We start from the raw sequence: 20,925 nt of genomic DNA, 5'->3' as shown, positions 1-20,925 counted from the left end.
TTGTTAGTGACTTTAAGGAAACGGACCTGACCATATAAAATTTTCAGCTTAACATTTAATGCCTACAAAATCATAATTTTTTTCTATATTGTTTGTATCTATCTTTAAAATAATCTATTATTAAATTGTTTACTGAGAACGAAAATATTGTAAAAATAACGAAATTCAAAGTACACTAGCCCAAAAAAAATTAAAAGAACAAACGAAATTCGTGATTTTCGATAGGCTGTATATCTCAGGGAAAATTATCGTATAGTGATAAAAAACGCGTAATCTCACAATCATTACTAATATCCAAAAACCAAAATTTAAATTTTTGAAGTTATACTTCTTATGGGACGGTGGGTATAAAAATTTGTTTTTTTTTTGACAAGAATGTCAAAGGGATTATGACGCGATCGCCATCTCCGAGACAATTTAGCAGCAGGGCTGTCGTTTCACCTTTAGAGTTGGTAGTACTTTAGTATTTAAAAATGCAGTACGCCGCAGTACGGTAAAAAAATAACACACAACACATGGCAAGTTGCATGTGTCATGTGGCAAGTACCATTTGACATGGATTAAGGTGCAAGTGCATGTGGCATGTGGCAAGTAGCACGAGGCATGTGGCATTCGGTATGCAAAATGTGGCAAGTTGTATGTGGCAAGTTGCGTGTATCAAGTAGCATGTGGCAAGTTGGATGTGGCAAGTTGCATGTGGCAATACCTTCGTTTTGGCATTCTATAACATACCTCAAAAATCTCATGTCCGCAAGTAGCGATTTTGAAGGTCAAAGCGCGAAATGAAGACTTTCAAAATTAGCACAAATAGACGATGGTAGAACTTTGAACATTGTTTTGATTCTTAATGATAATGGATATGAAAACCTTCATTCAAAATTTGGTTCCTCTACCATAACTTTTAAGGGTTTTTCGGTAATAAGATTGCAATTGTTATAATAATATGGGTTGACAGATAAAAAACAAATATTACTTTATTTTAGATTTTTTGGAGTCAGCATTAAAATATACCTTGAAATCATGTATCATATTTGATGTATATAATACCATCGTCTATTTTTGCTAAGCAAAAAAAATGTCTATTAGCATTTATTCCGAGGTTTACCCCTTTTTTCACCTTATTTGACTTCAGATAACATTTTTTTTTTTATTATGTTTGTTACATCATAACGTCATAACTTTGGACTGGGTGAACCAATTTTGATAATTCTTTTTGTATTCGAAATCTGGATCCTCGGTGTGGTCCCATTTCAATTTTTAACCAGTACTGAAATTAGAATCCAATAAACCCAAGTCTCGATCCATAAAAGTCGGTTTATTGTTTTGATAAAAATGATTATTATGGTTATTTAATTTTTTGTTAACATTTTAACGATGATTGAGACTTTAAATAATTATAGAAAATTCTGTAAGCTCTGATTTTGTTTTGATCAAAAACCTATATTCCTTGTGTATTGTGAGCTAAATTCACCAAACTTGAAAAAAATTCGGAAAATTCACAAAATGTTCCATAAGTGTGACATGAGTTCTGAATAGTGAACCTAGAGAAATTATTTCAAACGAAACAGTCTTAAAATATGAACATTAATGCGTCTCTACGTGACCGTTGAATACACCATTAAAGGTTAATTTCAACATTATTTCGTAAATAAAAATATCTATTTCCAAAATGAAACACATTTTTTTTTTGCGGTTTATTTCGAGTTATTTATTGATTTTTTATTTTATTTTTGTTTCAAAGATAAGATTAACAATTTTTTTTATTTCTTGTTTAATTCAAATACAATTTATTGTTGATTGTTATAATAAATATTATCTTGTTATTTTATCATCAAGATTTTTTTTTTTCAATAAAAACTTAGATTGAAATCGTGTTTTATTATGATTAAGATTGAGATTTCTAAAATTTATTTTTTTATTTTGTATTATTTTTTTGTTCTTTTTGTTATTTCAAGCGGTGCAAAAATATAATATATTAAGCTATTTTTTTTTTAGAAAATTTCCTGGAATGATTTTATTTTTTTTTTTTTTTCTTAATTAAAAAGACAAAATAATTGCTTTTTTGTGTATATTTTTGCTTATTAATTTTGTTTAATATTTTCTTTTTGCACACAAAAGCTTAAAGTAAGATTCCATTTTTTTGTTTGGTTCTTATTCAAAAGTACAAAATTTTTGTTTACGCTTGTTTATTTTATTAAAATTTTATTTGCATTTAATTTTGTTTTAATTAAAACTACTATTTAAACTATTATATTTTAACTTAAAACAAGAAAACAAACAAAAATCCGCATAGATTTTATTATAATAATATTTACAAAACATGTGTTGTAGATAAAAACACATTTTTTATTTATTTTTTTCTAGAAATTTAAATTCTAGGCCATCATTTAATTAATTTTTAACTAAGAATTAATAATAATAAATTGTAAATATAACTTTATCTAAAGTTGTTTTTTTTTTTTTTTTTGTTAATTTTTTTAGACAGATTCTCTTTTAATAAATCTTTGTTTTTTTTCTCGAAATTTATTTCTATTATCACATCTTTTTTTTTATTTTATTTTTAATTTCGATAAATATTTTTTCTAGCATTTATTTTTTTGTTTAAAGTTATAATTGAAATTTAATAACACTTTGATAAAAGGTTTAAGAAAATAGTTGATTTGGTTTTAAATAGATAAATAGGTAGGAACAACATAAAATTCATAGATAGTTCTATATTTTTTTTTATTTTCTTTACTTTCGGGAAGGTATTTATTGAAAAAATAAATAAATAGTTTAAAGTAAAAATAAAATTTAAGCCAAAGCATATTAAAAAATTAATATTACAGTGTGGTGAAAAATTAAACTACAAGTTTTAGATTTTGTGTATAAATAAATTTTTTTCAAAACTAAAAAACTTTAAATAACTATTATGATGACAGATAAAAACAAGTTAGGCTTGAATCAATTCTAAAGAAGATTGTCAAGGCGAAAGTGTAACTTTATCAGTAATTCAGCTTCAAAAGTAACGGAACATGTGTTTTGTTGGCAGATTTTGTGTTTTATGATGAAACTCTTTAATATTTTTTTTCAAACAAAAATGATTTGAAACTTTTAAATAAAAGTTCCGAACCTGACAGTGTAGCTAATTTGCAACTAATTTACAATCCAAATTAAACTAAATTTTTTAGAGATTTTAAAATTTTTAACATAAATAATCATTTTTATCTAAAAACAAAACCGACTTCCATGGGTCAAAACTGGGTTTTATGATTTTTCTAATAGTTCATAATAGTATGGATATAACTGAACGATTGCAGCCACCAGCTTTCCATTACAAAAAGAATTATCAAAATTGGTTCACTCAGTCCAAAGTTATGAGGTAACAAACATAAAAAAAAAAACAAAAAATACAGACGAATTGAGTACCTCCTCCTTTTTGGAAGTCGGTAAAAACTACAATTTAATTGGTTAATTTCAGCTAGCAGCTGATTTAAAACCAATTTGCAACCGACTTGAAACTGATTTGCAATCGATTTCAAAATTTTGAAATTATTTTTTAATTTATTTTTTTACTTTTACACCACACTGTAAATAATTTTAATAAAATAAGCAAATGTAAAATTTTATAAACATGAAAAAACGATCGAAGCCAATTTTAATTTATTTTTTTTTTTTTTTTGTTTAATTTTTTTCAATTTTTATTTTTTTTTACTAATTTTATACTAATTAATGATTTGGTATAAAATATTCCATTATTATAAATCCTTATACGTATTACATTTCAGCCTAATTTTTTTGTTTTATGTTTTAATTATTGATTTCATTTTTTGAGAATTAGAAAAAGGTAGGAAGATAATAACAATACTTTAACAATGTGCAAAATACAAAAATTGTTAAAAAAATTAAAAAAAACAAAAAAAGTAGGTAACAAAAAACAAAATCAAAAAAACTAAAATTATTAAGTGAGTATTTAAAATTGTCCTTCAGTTTATTTTTTGGCAAACGCATTTTTGTTATCATTTTTTTTGTTATGTTTGTATAATCTATCTACAATCGGTACACATGGAGAATATTTTTTTTGTTTTGTATAATTTATTTTTTTGTATTAATTTTTTTCTAAATTAGATTTTTTTTTAGTACTCCAGATCATCTTCGTCATCGCTGCGACACAGAAGTTTTCTAAAATGATTGTGAAATTTATGGTATTTTCTTTTTTTGTCGCATTGAGTAAAAAATCTGTGATTTTTTTTGATTTTTTAATTGATAGACTAATTTATGCAACAATACTTTGTTTTTTTTTTTTTACTTTTGTCTAGTCATGCACTTCACATCTACGAATAAAAAACAATTCTAATAAAAGGAAATTTGGGTATATTTTTTTGATTCAGTTGGGAGCATGATTCTTTTTTTTTTTGTTTGTTTTGTATTTTTGGACCATATTTTGTTATTTTGTGTATATAAACTGTGGATGGTGGTGTTGTTGTTGCGTTTGTGAAACCAGTTTGGTGTTTTATATATATTTTTTGTGAACCAATTTGTTGTAACTAATTTATTGTTTTTAGCTAAATTTGATTGATTTTGGTATGCTGAAAGTAATGAAATGAATTTTTTTAAATAATTGATACACTAGTCTATATTAAATTTTGTAGTTGCAAGGCAAATAGTTGTTAGGCTTGGAGAAAAAACTACCTGTAGTTTCTATTTTTTTTTTTTTATTCAAACCATTTTTACTAACAAAAGAAAAAAAAAATATCAAACTCACGTCGAAATATCATGTATACCTACATTTTACACTTCCATAATTATTTTTTTTTATAAGACGTCAGCTATCATTGAAATGTAGGCACCATATAAAATTTTTTATTGGGATTTTAGAATAGTGGCGCAGGCAGAACCTATTAGTATCAAAATGAAGCTAAAACTTTTCGTTTCCAAACTTTAAACACAAATTGTTTCATAGAAATTGTTCGATTTCCAGAAATTTCTGTTTTCATCTGCTAGTTTTAATTTCAATGATCGAGTTTTAACCTAAAATGTCTATACCTACATGTGACATTTTTTAAGGTTATCTTGAAAACCTGACGTAATGGGGCAAAATGGACCTCGGATTAGGTTTCAGTGATCCTAAAAACCTAGCGCAAAACACAAAATAGAACGTTACTATCCCTTATAAAAGGTTTGAGATAGTCATCGGAAAAAATACAGTTATCTTCAAAACTTTCCATTTTTCGACTTTCTGCCCACATCGGCTGTTGATCAGGAGCTTCAAGAGAACAACATACTAAAATTTCAGACAATTTCACCGAGGGCCACTTCCCATACAAAATGTGCGGGGTCCTTTGGCCCATTCTGTATTCTTTATTGCAAAAAATTCACACGATAATGATCTCAAATCTCTATTTTGACTGGGAAATATAGATGATTTTTTTTATTCTCATTAAATATTTTTATTTTATTGATCCACTTAAGAACAAATCGTTTTACTAGAGTGAATATCGAATTCTAAGCACATTTTCACTAAATCTGTTGGCCCATTTCCCGAAATGAAAAAGTTTACTCTTTTTTTTTAACATGTGTTCACACTTTTTGAGGTAGTTAGTGTGAATAGGTCTTATCTAACTATTAGATCTAATTACACGAGAGTTAAACTAGTATCGGATGATAGATGGATTCGCCATTTTATAAACAAAAAAATCGATTAAAAAATAACATAATATCTTGTTTTCTGATGTACACATATGTATTTAAGAAACATTTATAGCTCTAATCGCAGTTGATTTAACAAAAATCTAACACAGATTCCAACAATAAAAAAAAAATTTACAGAGATTTACGCAATCTTTTTTGACGTGATAACGTCTTATAAATCGATGAACCATGGCAGCCACCACAAAAAAGTGACGCCATTTTCTAGCGTTACACTCTCGCACTTTCGCAGTGCGGCAAAAAAATTAAATTCAAAATTAAAAATAAACTATTAGAGATACAAAAATCTCCTAAAGCTTATTTGAAAGATAATAATATAAAGCCTAATCCAAATGAAGGATTTTTAAAAATTCCGTCATTTAATAGGGTAAACAGGGGTAAAACGGAAAGATGAAATTTGGGCTAAAATCTAAACGCGTGGTCATAGAGAGTTGGTTCTTTTTGTTATAGATAGAGGAGACTGATTTAAGGATAACTGCATTTAAGAAAAAATTCTAAAAAATTCTGGAACTCCGCTATAACGTTTTGTTTGAACGTTGATCAGGTGTTGTGGGTATGCCAAAATGTTGATTATGGGTAGGGGAAATTTTTTTGACAATTCTAAAGGTGCCAGGTGAAAGATGAAGGAAAAAAAAATTAAGCGTCTGATACGGATTTTTTTCCAACACTCTGCTTTTCGAAATTATGAATTTTTGAAAAATACCTACTTTTTTAGGGGTATTTTTTGGTAGTTTTTGATTATTAGCTTTTTTTTTGGAGCGTTTAAAAAATCCCAAGTTATATGGTACATGTAGGGCTGATAAATGCGCATACATGTGCAAAAAATTGGAATCGTTAAAAGAGTTTTGACTGAATACGGAGAAAAATAAGTTTTTAAAAAACAGTTTTTTTTTTGCCGTTTTTAACCGATTTTCATCGTTTTTTATTTTTACCTTTTTTTCTTTAATAGATAGAGGAATATTATATATGGAGTAATGATAGACCATGACTACGACTATATGTGTGCGAAATTTCAATCATTTTCGTAAACACAATTTTGAGATAACGGTAAAATAGAATTTTAGAATTCAACAGGTTATAACTTTTTACCAAGAGCAGATAGAAATTTGATTAAACAACTGATACAATTACCTTTCAATTGGTATATCACACATAACGCTAGACTAACTAAAAGCCACACAATGTTAAATCAAGAAACTTGCGAAAAACATCATACCACCAGTGGAGATCTGTTGCGCCATGAACAGCCACCATTGTGGGAAGTACCGTAATCTCAGTCTGCAAATTCCACATGGTTGACTTTAAAAAATTCTAACTTCTCTTGTAGGCATCTTTAAAATAAGATTGATACGTCATTTGAAAGGTGAAACAATAAGCTTTCACATGGTATAAAATTTTTTATAGGTTGTTAGGGAAAAAATTCATTTAATAGCATGAGAACATAAAAAAAATAATTTTTTTGCTTTTTTTGATGCAATTTCATCGAGTTTAAAAAATTTTAGCTCTTTTTGTAGATGTCTCATAGACTTGATCTATATATATATATTTTTAGCTAAGACAATAAGCTTTCAGATGGTATAAAATTGTTTAAAAAAAAATGGATTTAATAGCGTGAGAACATAAATTATGATTGTTTGAAATAAATAAACCCTTCAAATGGCTCATTTTAAAAGCACACAACCTGTTTTCTTACGACGTTATCACGTAAAATCATCGTCCGTAAACCAGCTTTACAGACAACCTCTTTTTTCATAGAAAAAGGGGTTGAGAACAAATTTTCTTAGAACAATTTTGATTAGTGGAACTTGACAACTATTAAAAATCCCTATTTTCAAAAAAAGGTTCACAACTAAAAACCTTTCTCAACTAGAAATTACATATATTACTTAATTTCAGGTTGATGTTTCAAAAACTTTTTACCTTGCAACTGTTTTGACATATTATTTTGTTTAAATGTGTTTTTTTTTTTTTTTAATGTTTGCCAATAAAATTGCTCACATAAATGATCTTATACTACCTATTTTCGTTAAAAATAAAAGGAATAATACAAAAATTCAAACCATGCAATAAGAATAATTTATCAGACAGGCAAATAATTATCAATTCCGCTTGCTGAAGCTATACTTGCAACCAAAAAACTGCTAATTTCAATATATCTATGACTATTACTTCTCAAAACACACAAAAATAGACTTCCAAAATTAAAAACAAATCATTTTGTAAAATAATTAAAACCAATTAACATGCATTTTTTTCTTTTTTATTTTTGTTTTATTATTTGGACGGATTTATTTTTTATTGAAAAAATTAATCTTGCGATCCTCGCGCATTGGATTTAACAAGAGTGACGACATAGTTATATCAGGCATAACATTGGTATTTTACGAGCTTGCATATTAAAGAAATATATATATAACAAGTTTTAAAATATAGATTTAAAGATATTTTTTCTTTTTTTTTTTCTTGTAAGTTTAAAAACATTTAACTCTATATAAGAATAATAATAATAATAATTAAATTGAAAAAAAAAAAATTCAATAACAATTTAAAACTCACTCTTCTTTAGTTGGAAACTTTTCAGCATACACTCTAGATGATTTATTACACGCCTTGTCACAACACGGACAATACCAATAACTCAAGACACCAATTGATATTGCAAATAATACATTTGGTATTATTAGAGATAAAACCAAATGTTTGAGATTATCTTCCCATGAATATCGACCTATAACGACTTCTGGATAGGCTCTGCTGTAGTAACAAGCAAACGGTCTTCCCACAGGACTAATCCAAATTTTTGGGAAAAAAAGTTCAAATTTAATATATTAAAAATGAAAATTAAAAAAAAATTGTTACAATTACCCATATTGCTTGGCAAAAATACTACAATTTGTCATTGGGGGGTAACCACAGCCTTCGGAATTTATTAAAAACTTTGTATAGCTTACATCCCAAACAACTGTATCCAAGTCTCTGGGATTCTTTTGCCATTCATCAAATGGAATTCGTGTGTAATTCACGTATAATTGATGGCACCTGAAATGTAAAAAGGAGAAAAGTTATTTCAAATTTTTTTTGTTGTAAAAAAATTAAGAAATACCTATAATCTTTTTCATTGATTCAAAACACACTTTACAAACTAATAATAAATTAAAAATAAAGAACTCTCTTTGCTAAGAAGAAGATGAAAACATAAAAAAAAACAAGGATTGTTTTTGCTGTTGGGGACTATTCAAAATAAATTCAATTTTAAGAATCTGTTATATCCTGGTCAATCAGAATATTCCCTAATACAGTTTGATATTAGGCTGTGTCATTTTGAGAAAACTTTTCTTTTTCAAATAAAAAACAAGCTAAACATTTTCGAAAATATGAAGAAAAAAGTCCCTCAAAAGATGAGCTCTTAATATTAATATTTAGAGGTGTCTTTTTCTGATTTTCTATTTTCCATATAAATAACATGGGAAATTGTTTTTTTCTTATTTTTGTAAAAACTAGCTGAAATATAATTCTAATAGTAAATTGAGCGCTCTACAAAAATATATCAATACATTTTTTCATGGAGTGCACCCCACCGAAGTTATTCAAACTTAAAGTTCAAAATATATGAAATTATGACTTTTATTTCGTATATTTCGTCGTTATTTGAAAAAAAAATTAAAATTGTTTGCTTACAATGGCTTATATGGTTGGAAATAAATACATAAAAATATTCCCAAAGTTTGAAGCCTCTAGCATAATTCTAACCCATGCCTCGAAGCGGTTGAACTTTCTTATGGAAATAACAAGGGATCTGGGACCTTGTCCGATCAGTTTTAAATTCCAGCCAAACTATTTATTCCAAAAACTCGAAACCTTACAGACTTTAACCTTATATTTATAGCCATCATTCGGATTTTTTTGAGATTTTTAACTGTTATTATTTCGAAGATGCAGCTCGATAAATAAAACCATTTTTTCAGACTTTTTTAAAAAGCCGTTCTTTACACATTGAATGTCAAAAAAAAAAATTAAAAAAATATAAACATTTATCCACGACAAACATAGCTACAACTATTTGTGAGAAAAATAAACTTTTTTTCATATTCGTAGTGGTTTGGGCTGTAGCTCAAGATAGAGACAGACAGAACTGAGGGACTCACTTTTTTCGCTATCTTTAACATCGTAATGTCTAATTGTTATCTAGAGTTCATTTTTTTTACGAATTCAAAACTTGACCAATAGAACCTACCTAATATTGAAAATAAAAGTAATTATACCATTAAATTTCTTGTAAAACATAGATTTGTATGCAACTCTTAAGAAATATAAAACCATTTACAAAAAATTCAATTTTCAAAATTTAAAAAAAATTAAGTTTAAAAAATGCCAAACATAATTTTTTTTTTTAACCTTCGACAAAAATGATTCGTATTAGATGAAACTTTTTGTAGGTACATTTTGACTTCTCAAGCAAAATATTGCGATTTTTATAAAAAAAAAAATTCCCTAATTTTCAATACAATAAAAAATAACCAAAAAATATAGATTATAGAATATGAGTTTTTTTGTTGAACCTACTTTAATAAGTAAAAACCATAATTATTAGAAAACATTGTTTTGTACATTTATTTTTATATATAACAAAAAACAATTTTTAAACAATGTTATATTATTTTTAAATTTTTTATAATATAAAGAAAAAGAAACTGCGAATGAATTTTTTGGCTTTGGGATCTATTCGGGGAATTTTTTTTGGCAATTTTTCACTTCGCCAAAACAAATTAAATTGAAATTTGATTTGTTTTATTCCAAAAAATCTCACTTGGGAGCTTCTCAGAAAAATTCTAACTATCTGTTAAACTGCCATGTAAAACTGACGGAATTGTAGTTTATGAAAATTTTTAGGAACCATATTTTTTAATAAGTTACATTTCCATCGAAAAATATTTCTTAACTTAGTTCTTGATTAAGTTTACAAGTTCATTAGCTTACAAGTTTCTCGGAAACAACTCAAGTTTTTTTTTCTCAGAAAATTTGTAATCAGAATTAAGTACTTTATATTAAATCTTTAACTGTTCTGAAAGAAATTTTGATAAAAATGCAGCCGAATAAAAATTAAGCTTAATTTTGAATATTTTGAATATTTTTGAATTTGACATTTTTTTGTGTTATTCTGTAGAATAGCTAACTGAGGGATCTTTCTTAATTGAAAAATTCAATGATTTTATCTGACAGATAGTTAACTGACTGTTTATTAGAAGACTGAAAAATCAGGTCTTAAGCGTACTTTGTATTGTAACAAAAAAAATTTTGTTGAAATTAATCTTTTTTTTTACTTACATAAATCTTTTGTGAATGGTAGCGACCCTTAAATTTTAATATTAAAATCGGAAAAAAATAATATATACTATGCTTATATGGTAGAAAATAATGCAGAGGTGTCCCATTAAAAAATCGAAAAAAAAGATTTTTTCGACCATATAAGAAGCACCCTAATGTATGGTTTTATTACCATTAATTTTTTTCTTAAAATCGAGTTTTGCTAAATTTGGGTCTATTACTAAGGGCCATAAATTTTACGCTTTTAAGTTAGTCACAAAATTTTTCAAAAAAAAAGGAAAAATAGTCGTAGGCCAAGTTAACAATTTTTTTTATTTTTATGCAATTCAGATGGTATTACTCTTGATTTAAAAGCAAGCAAAAAGACAAACAAAAAACTCTCCAATAAATTCAATTCTTAGTGTAATAGTTATAGTAAAATATTAAAGCTTACTTAATCATTGATGAGGTGCATCCTTCCCTACATGAGCTCCATGTGCAATTTTTGATGCCTTCTGCATAAATGTGATCGATAACAATGCACGTTACAGGTACTGGGTCATAATCTGCAATAATTGTTGATATTGCTGGGTCCACAACAAAAGGGATTAAAAACAAAAATGCAAAAACCGATAATATTGCTGTCGTTCCTGTAATCAAATTTAAAAAAAAAATCGATTTTATCAAAATCAAATACCCAAAAATTGCTAATACAAACCTAGGCACAAAGATGTGTAAAATTTTGCCTTTTCTAAAAAGGTTTCAATTTCCTGTTCGTCTTCATTGTGCATTGATTTTGTTCGACTGCTATTGAGACTGACTTTACTGCCAGCCAAACTGTTTGTTGATGCCGTTGGGCTGTGTATTGATATTGATCCGCTTGAGCTCCTCATACTTCTCATTTTTTTTCCAATTTTCAATTTTTATTTTTCTCGATTGACGATTATTATTTTATATAGTATTTTTGTTTATAATAAATTTATTCTTCAAAAAATACTTATTTTCTATTACTTTATTTTAGTTGTGTTTTTTTTTTTTTTTTTTGCTTTAGTACATGCGATTTCAATTTTGCGATATAATATTTTCGATATGAATTTCGTTTCCGACAAAAATTAAATAATAATTACAAAATAAAAATAAAACTTAATTAAAAATTAAATTGACTTGAAAATTATCAGAAAAATTATTTTTTTTTCTACTTTCTTCTGCTGTATTTTTTTTTTGTTATAGTTTTGTCATATTTTATGCGAAATATGCTTGATAAATATAATATATTTTTTTTTATATTTTATAATTTTGTTTTATTTTTATTTTTTTTTCCGAAATATTAGATAAATATTTAAAATTTTTTTTGTATTTTTTTTTTGCTTTATCTTTTCTTTTTACAATGTTTTTTGTTTGAACTGCATATATATGTATTTTATGATTTCGTATATCGTACAATTTTCTAAATTTTAATTTTTTTTTTTTTTTATTTATTTTAATTTTTTTTTTTAGTTAATTTTTATCACGCATCCCTCCAAAACGATTGGCCTTTTACATTGTTCTTTTAAAAATAAAACTAAACTAATGAATTAAAAAATGAACACTTTGAGAGTAAAAACAAAATATTTAATTTAATGAACTTTTTGGAAGAATTTAATAATAAATATTTAAAATGTTTTTAGCTTTAAGTGTTTTTTGTGTTATATAACTTTTTTTGTTTTCTTTTACTTAAGTGTTTTGATGGCTTAATTGAAATTTATTTTTTTACCTAAGAAATTAATTTTTTTTTTGTTTGGTTTTTGTAACTAGAAAAAATATTATTACTAATATTGTCTTTGAAATATATATATGCAATTATTTACACTTTTGTATTGAAATTAAGAACAAAAGTATTTTGAAAAAAAAAACGAAAACACAGAAAGGTGGTGTAGAGTTTACAAACAGAATAAAGTGTGTGTGAGAGAAATTAAAACTAAATTTAAAAAAATTTAAAAGATTTTTTTCATAAAGAGATTTTTTTTTCTAAGCACAAATTAATTAAGTAATTTGTTTACTGTAATGCAAAAACTCCAGGCTGGTGAACAGGGCTATCTTCTTGAAGTAGAGGAATGCCTGTAAGAAAGAAAGAAAAATAATAATAACTAATTAAATTGTTTATGATGATAAAAACAAAAACGAATTATATTATAAAAACTATTTGTTTCTATAAGAGAAAACCTTTCTAGGACATTTTTTTAAACGAAATTTTGCTAAAAATGTAATGTGATCACAAGTATGTTAAGTTCTAGCATAATGTTGACAAATTTAATGTTTATGGAGAGTATATTGTTGTAATGACTGTAAACTTGACAATAAATGAGGTATCGAGGCTTTCATTTTAATATAGTTATATGATAAGCAAGATGAATTAATGGAGCTAGCAATTAAATATTAATATGGGGAAATAACACTATGTTTATAATAATATCAATGCATTGATTGAGCTTTTTAAAGTGTTTTTAATTTCGAATTATTTATTTTTTCACCAAGAATTTTATGTTTTTAAAATATTATATAAATATTCAACCCAATTTTTCACCATTTTGTACGCTCATTTTCATAAAGATATTCTGAATATGTAGTTTATTTTTTTGGCGGTAAATTTGGGATGATTATTATGAATGACGTAGAATTGAAAATCTAATATTATTCAAGCTAAAAATTCCTCCATACAGAATTTATAGGTACAAATATCAAAAACGGAATATTGGTGTAAACTATCGATAAAAAACACTATTTTATCTTTACTAAATTTGTTTAGAAACTTCAAGGAAATGAATCGAAATATAAAAAAAACTCTTTTGTATTCTGAAAAGGGTTACTCTTAATAAAATTCTATAAACAAGTTATAAAGTAATTTCAAAAACATAATTCTAAGATCGAACTTAACTTTTTAAGTAGAAAATTAAATTTTCTATAAAAACGCTTACTTAAAAATAAAACAAACAATTTTTAAAAATTTCAACAAAAATACGGGGTGGCTAAAATTAAAACAACATTTTCAAAAAATTTATTTTGTTTGTTTGCAAAAGCAAGAGAAATAGCAGTTTTGGGATTTAAATATAAATAACTATTTAACATTTATTCTTGTTGGATAGTAGTATTTTTAGATATTGGTAAAAATTACCAAACAAAAACAGGAGATCACGAGATTATAAAACTCAGCCCTTTACCACTTAGTGTTCTTAAGTATTTTATAGTTTTCCATAGATCAATTATAATTGATGGATTTATTAAACAAATATTATTATTTTGTTTATACAAAAGTTAACTATTCAAAAATTTTTTTTTTGTATTTTGTAATATATGAGGTGTTCAGAATAATACTGGGTCAAGCCCAATTCTCTTCAAGTTAGATTTTTTTTGCCTTATAAATTCATTGTTTATTTATTTCTTAAATAAAATGGTTAAAAATAAATTCAGGAAACAAAAGCTGTAAGCTGTAAAATATTTTTTTCAAAATGCATTTAATTTTTTAAAAAATAGCTTCTTAAAGTTGTGTAATAATGCACAAATTTCAAATGTTTTCCAAGACTGGCTCTGTTATCGCTACTTTGTATAGACCCTGCAATTATTTTCTGTATGAGTTTTATAAAAATATCTACCTACTTACTCTCATACCATACAAAATTAATCCAATTAAGGGTATTTTTTTGATGGGGCTTGTGTGGCCTGCGGTCTTCACTATTGATTACTATATTCACATAGTATTTCTATTAAAACCTTATACATAAAACGTACAAACAACGTCAATACAAAGGCCTCAACTTACATAAATTATACGACTCTTAGTAAAAAAATTATGGTTTGTTAATTTTCTTCAAGAACAAGTTGAAGTTTATTTATTTAACGATATTATTTTAAAAGCCCTCAAAGAAAAATAGGTTACTTTTCAGAAGAATCAAATTTTCTATCACAATAAATAATTTGAAAAATTTCCAACAATTTTTGGTAACAAAAACTATTTGAGAAAAAAAAGAAACAAACAAGAGTAAAAAAAATGTTTCAAATTATGGTGTTTGAAGCTTTTCTCCTCTTCTTATTTTTTCCAATTTGTTTATGAGACTTTGAAGTCTATAGAACTAAAATTTGACACCAGTTCAACAATACAAACTTACTTCAAATTTTTTCTTCCAGTAAAAATGAGTTGCGATAAATTCTTTAGAACGATTTGAAACTGTAAACATCGATTCAAAAAGAGCTTAAAAATCGGATTACAGCGCACATAGGAGTATTTCGATCAAAAACCTGGACAAAATTATTTTTTTAAGTCAAACCATTTATTATTGCTAGAAACTATTATTTATGCAAGGAAAGGCGGTTTTATGTAAATAAATTTGAAAAATTTAAAAACGCTTGTGATAAGAAAAACTAAAAAAAAAAATAGTATGAAATTTCATACACCCAAAATGTGAAAAATATTAATATCTAAAATAATAGAGCTTCTAGAAAGGAACCATTGTGATTTTTAGGCTAAGTGAATCCAAATGCACTAAGTTCAATAAAAAAATTTCTGGAAAATGTCAACAACCAGGAAGAAAAACACGTAGGGCGTATGAGTGATTTTTACTAAAAGTGAAAATTTCATTCGCAAATTATTTTGTTAATCGCAAAAATTCGCACCCAAATTTTTGATATTAAATTAAAAGAATAGTCAAAGTTATCATAAATCTATGTATCGAAGGAGAATAGTAGGGTATACTATAACAAAACAATTAGACTTTAAAAAAAAGGAATAAAAATATCTATATGTGGCAGACTCTTTTCCTACTGTCATTTAATTGAACAAAAAACATTTAATATTTCCACAACTACTCTTTAATTATTTTTTAATACCTGCAATTGTATTTTTGATTTGAAAATTTTATGTTTGAAAGCACACTCGCTCACAATCAATCTCCTAACAACACTCACCAAATCACCACAAATTAAAAAATAAATCCAGAAAATAAACAGCTGACTTTGAACTTGTTTTGTCACACCACACACTTTACCGCAAAAAAAAAAGAAGTGCATCATATGAGCCTATGTATATTTACCATCCGCTTTGTAAAAAATTTAATTCAGAATTTTGATTTTTAGAAAATCGACTTTTGTCCAGCTTTTCGACCAGAATACTCCTATGTGCAGCGTTTTCGTGACAAAAATTGGCTTTACTTTGCATAATTCTCACTAAAGAATTAAAAAGTTTTCAAAGTACCTATACCTACATATCTACCTATTTTTTTTTTCTTTTAATTTATCAATTTTTTTCGAATCTTAAATTCTGTTTGTTAACTATAAAATCGATTTTCATTATCATCTTTGCACGATAGAAATTTGTTGGACTGAACTTAACCTTTAAAAATTTTGATAATGCACATCTCTTTAACTCTATGATAATGTTATAAGAAAACATCCTTTTTGAAATTTAACCTTTTACAATACCTATTACAATTGAACAAGTTCATCGTTCATGCAACTTTCGGTTTAGAAAATGTAATGCCAACAAATAATGTAACTAAAAAATATTCTTTAAGTACAATATGTACTTGTATTCTAGCAAAATCGTTGTTTATAGTTAGTAATAAGAAACTGGCTACAATCAAACTATAAAAACTTCAGCTTTGAAATATATTTAAAAAACAGTACTTTGCTAAGGGCCAAAACTGTTCAAAATAAGGATTTTGTCGATTTTATTCTTTCTCCATTAAAAATTCTCAATTAATATTTACAGCTTGAAATGAGATTTTAACAACCAAATCAAGGTTGGGTACATTGAACCATTAGCTCTCCTGACTAAATCTTTAAGTACGCCAGGTTTAATGCGGATTCCTTGAGACACTTCGAAAAACTTTCATGTCCACAATTTTTCATTAGTAGGTACCAACGTCTCAAGATAAGTAAACATAAATTTAGTATCCTTGCCGTACGATTTAATAAATCATATTTCCTTTCCCATACAACCTTTAAAGCAAAACTTTTTCCAAAAGGCCAACAATACTTCATTGGCTGACATTTAAATGTTTAATTCAACGACTATATACAAATCAGTATTGCTACTTTGAAAGTTCTCTGTCATGCAACTTCCCTCAATGTACTTTTTTAATGTACCTACCTACAGAAAAAAAATCTATGAACTCTCTGCCACTTTTGCCATACCCAACAAATAAAATAAAAAAAAAAAAAAAACAACTAAACATTAAAGTAATCCATAAATCCACCATTACCCACCAACTTGTGATATCTCCATCATTTTTGTATACCATTGGTATACATTATATTTTTTTTTATCCGCATGAATTCACCGCAGTCACGCTATGAAAAAAAAATACTACCAACACACGACAAAAAAAAAAAAACAATGTGTCAATACTTTCTTCATAACCTATATTTAACTGAATTTATGACTAACAACAAAACTTGGTTATAATCTTATGAACTCTATAGAGATCCTTATAAAAAAAAAAATTCCCAAAAGAGAAATCAAATTCTAATATCACAAATGAATGGCAGACTACAATATAAATTTTACAAAAAATAATTACATTATTTATATGTATTTGTATCTAAAACACACACACACACACACAGATAGAAAAAATTCCCATTGTCCTACTGACATTTTTTTTTTTCTACTTTAAAAATAGAATTACGAGTAATAGATACATGTTTTTATATTATATTTTTATTATTTTTTTTTCTCTCGATTTCGATTATTTTTTTTAGATACAAAGCACATGATTATGTTAGGTTTATCCCGATGACACACTCAACTCAATACAACTTTTTTTTCAATGAAATTCCGCTCCAACTGAAAGCAGATAGAATAAGATAGATAGACTTTTTTTTGAGAATAAATTATTTTTTTTTTTTTATGAAACAAAACATATATTAGCACCTCTATAGCAAATGTTTATCTTATTTTTTTTTTTTGTGTAAAATTAATTAATTTTAGCTTACTAAATGAAAACAATACAAAAAAAAATGAGAAAAAAAATAAATTTAACCCTTACGTGACGGATCTCATAGTGCCATAACCTCATCGCCTCCTCCTCCGCCAGTATCACCCAAATTGCTTTGCGAACCCATATTATTCTTGGCCAAAATCGTATCCGTATCGACACATCCTTTGAACCGCATTTTCGCATCATCCCCAACATAGACAGTTTTTTGACATAGAATCAAAATAATGCACGAAACCACAAATAATACGGTGGGTACAGTCGAGGCAATGACAAACTGTTGATACGTCACTTCCAAATCGAAACGTGCCACAACGATTTCCTTCTTGGTTGGGGCATAAAAGCATGGGAAACGGGCTCGAGCATTATGATCGCTACCATCACGACCGAAATCCTTCAAGAAATCACGGCATTCATCCTGTAGGGTATTCACACAGCCCTCCAAATTAATCATCAAACGAGACTCGTTCGATATAGTCAAATCAACGTCGGGTGGGGCAATCTCAGCAATCGGCGACGACACAGCCACATGCAAATAGCTGAGATATGTGAAATTCGTCAAATCCGTCAGCATATTATTCTCTAGCACCGAGCCATTTATACAATCCACCGCTTCAACTTTGTCCGAGGTGTTTTTGATAAAGTAACACGATGCCATTACTACGTTATCCGCCGATTCGTTCCACACTTCCTCTTCCGTTTCGGAATTTATCGCATTCTGACACTGCGACAGGTACACCTTATCTCCACTTAATATCACCACATTTTTGTTTCTAGTTGGAATATCAACACACCTCCGATCACAATTGTACGGGGTCCGTATTTTCCGACATGTCCCACGAATACACGAAAACAATCCACTTATATCCATGCAATTGATTTTGCCCCTACGTCCTGAACACTTCAACGGTTGGTCACTATTCTTGAACACACATTCAAAGGCATCAGTTATATTGAGGCACTGTCCAGCTGTACAATTGAATGTTCCAGTCAAATTTTTACATTCATCATTAATGCAACGCGCCTTGTCAGCACGCTCCTGATCGATGCCATAGCAAGTTTTATTTGCTGAATTGGTGCAATTTTGAAATGTTAAATTGGTGCCATTGTTTCGCAAATTGACATAAATCTGAATGCAGGCGCCAGATGTTTTACTCAAACACCATTCTCCGCACGAGCCCCATTCACAGTTGTCCTTGTTGACAGCACGTGTTGTTGTGCACATGACCGGGGTGGTGTCAATTCCGCTCTTGAAAGCTCTTGTCGATGGCATATAAATGGCAACAGTCAAATAGACCAATGCGACAGAGCTTAGGACCAAAGTCATTTGGCAAATGCATATTGTGCCACATATGCGATTGTCCTGCGGTGGGACAATTAGATCCTCGCTGGGTACCTTTTTCTTACCCATATCCGCTTAGCCTACACACACACACACACACACGCACCAGGCACACACTCGTTGTCCTTCGAAATCAATTCTTCAGTTTGTTGTTGTTAAATGGTGTGAGTTTGAAAGCTGCTGAATAACTGCTTACAATGTGCTGAATTGATTAAAAAAAAAAGTTTTTTTGGTTTGAATTTTTTTTTCTTCTAATTTTACAAAAATTCACTATAGGACGGCCGTGGTTTATTTTTTAGGAATCTTTCCGGTGGAGAAACATTTTTTCTTCTGTTTTTTTTTTTTTTTGTAACAATGTATACTACGCTTTATGATTCATGTAAATTTTATTTTTTTTTCTAGGTTATGCAACGAATAGTGTTGTATGTAATTTATATGTGAGTGTGTATGTGTGTGTGGGGATGTATATGTATCACAATTTGCTGAATCAATCACTTTAATTTATAAAAATTATTATTTTCCATTCTTATTGAGTTTTTAAGTTTTTTGTTAAATTAAAGACACAATGGTTTTTATATGCATTTGCAAAAATTAAGAATACAGGATTCTGATAAAAGGATATTATTATAAATCAAGGACTACATTGAAATTTTTTCTCAGCACACAATCGATATGGAAATCACAATCTTTGTTCGCGAAAACGTTTTAAATAGGTAAAAAAAAAAAATTATATGCGGAAGGAGGAAGAATCCTTTCAAAAAGGATGTGTTATCCTTTTTTTTTCTGTTCAAATTAAAATTTGCAAAACCACACACATTATAATGGAGTTAAGTTTGAATTAAAATTATATTCTTTTCCATTATTTTTGTTTTTAAATAAAATTAAATATTTTTGTTTATTATTTTGTTTAACTTTAGTTTTTTTTTAGTTTTGCGAATAAATTCTTGTATTGGGCAAACAAAATATTTAAGGACACTCTATTGCTCTGATGCGGTATGCTAAAAGATTTCTAACTTTTCAAATAGTATCCCCGAGAATTAAAAATGATATCCCTGCAGAAAATCAAAGCAGTGCGCGCGCATTGAATCAATAAAAGTTTCGCTCTCTTTTTGGACTTTTTTCTTTTTTGTTGTTGTTGAAGGGGAAGGGAGGGACAGAAGGGATGTGTGTGTGGTTTGTGCCATATAATTTCCTTTATTTTCTTTTTACTTGATTTTTTTTTTTTATTTTTCTGTTTTTTACCTTTGTGTACCGCCTGCCGTTCCCATTTATGCTAATGTTTTTTTTTCTTGTGTTTTGGTGCAAAAAAACAGTTAAAAGGAAAAACTATAAGGACAAGTGTACTGAAAAGGTTTCCCTTCCATTTTATGTGAAAGCCTAGAAACAATATTTTGGATGGTAATTTCTGTCAAACTATAATATTTGTTCTGTAAAAGGAAAAATATAAATCTGCAACAGCGTTTTTTTTTGTAGGGAAGGATTGAGACTATTCAATTTTTTGTCCTGTATATTTTTTTTTATTGAACGACATGCTGTTTTGACATTTTTTTTTTATTGTTTTATTGTAGAAAGGTTGACCTAAGCACTTGAAATGAAGGAAAAATTGATTGATGAGGTTGGTTG

The 20,925-nt window shown here is 27.5% G+C and overlaps 3 protein-coding genes across 6 annotated transcripts in view; 1 reads left to right on the top strand and 2 right to left on the bottom strand.

Moving 5' to 3' along the window:
• LOC129912078 (cilia- and flagella-associated protein 298) overlaps positions 1 to 20,925 on the top strand; it is a 55,181-nt gene that overhangs the window by 22,424 nt on the left and 11,832 nt on the right. The gene's annotated exons all lie outside the window — the stretch shown is intronic.
• Positions 3,945 to 11,921, bottom strand: LOC129912077 (protein tipE). Of its 3 annotated transcripts, none has more exons than XM_055990184.1 (5): positions 11,711 to 11,921; positions 11,447 to 11,642; positions 8,554 to 8,727; positions 8,245 to 8,475; positions 3,945 to 4,161 (listed from the first exon to the last, which is right to left on the bottom strand). In XM_055990184.1, the coding sequence occupies exons 1-5, from the start codon at positions 11,892 to 11,894 to the stop codon at positions 4,116 to 4,118; spliced, it is 831 nt and encodes a 276-aa protein (XP_055846159.1). In that variant the 5' UTR covers positions 11,895 to 11,921; the 3' UTR covers positions 3,945 to 4,115. The 3 variants fall into 3 exon arrangements, with proteins under 3 accessions (XP_055846159.1, XP_055846160.1, XP_055846161.1); XM_055990185.1 differs by lacking the exon at positions 3,945 to 4,161 and adding an exon at positions 4,355 to 4,568; XM_055990186.1 differs by lacking the exon at positions 3,945 to 4,161 and adding an exon at positions 7,939 to 8,076.
• Positions 12,008 to 20,425, bottom strand: LOC129912074 (uncharacterized). 2 transcript variants are annotated; one of them, XM_055990181.1, is made up of 3 exons: positions 18,012 to 20,425; positions 17,773 to 17,809; positions 12,008 to 13,089 (listed from the first exon to the last, which is right to left on the bottom strand). In XM_055990181.1, the coding sequence occupies exon 1, from the start codon at positions 19,369 to 19,371 to the stop codon at positions 18,022 to 18,024; it is 1,350 nt and encodes a 449-aa protein (XP_055846156.1). In that variant the 5' UTR covers positions 19,372 to 20,425; the 3' UTR covers positions 12,008 to 13,089; positions 17,773 to 17,809; positions 18,012 to 18,021. The 2 variants fall into 2 exon arrangements, with proteins under 2 accessions (XP_055846156.1, XP_055846155.1); XM_055990180.1 differs by lacking the exon at positions 17,773 to 17,809 and having other exon boundaries at positions 18,012 to 20,423.

This window comes from Episyrphus balteatus, chromosome 2 (assembly GCF_945859705.1).
Source record: "Episyrphus balteatus chromosome 2, idEpiBalt1.1, whole genome shotgun sequence".
NCBI classification, from domain to species: domain Eukaryota; kingdom Metazoa; phylum Arthropoda; class Insecta; order Diptera; family Syrphidae; genus Episyrphus; species Episyrphus balteatus.
Note: the sequence above shows the minus strand (reverse complement) of the source record. Positions and strands in the feature narration are given on the sequence as shown.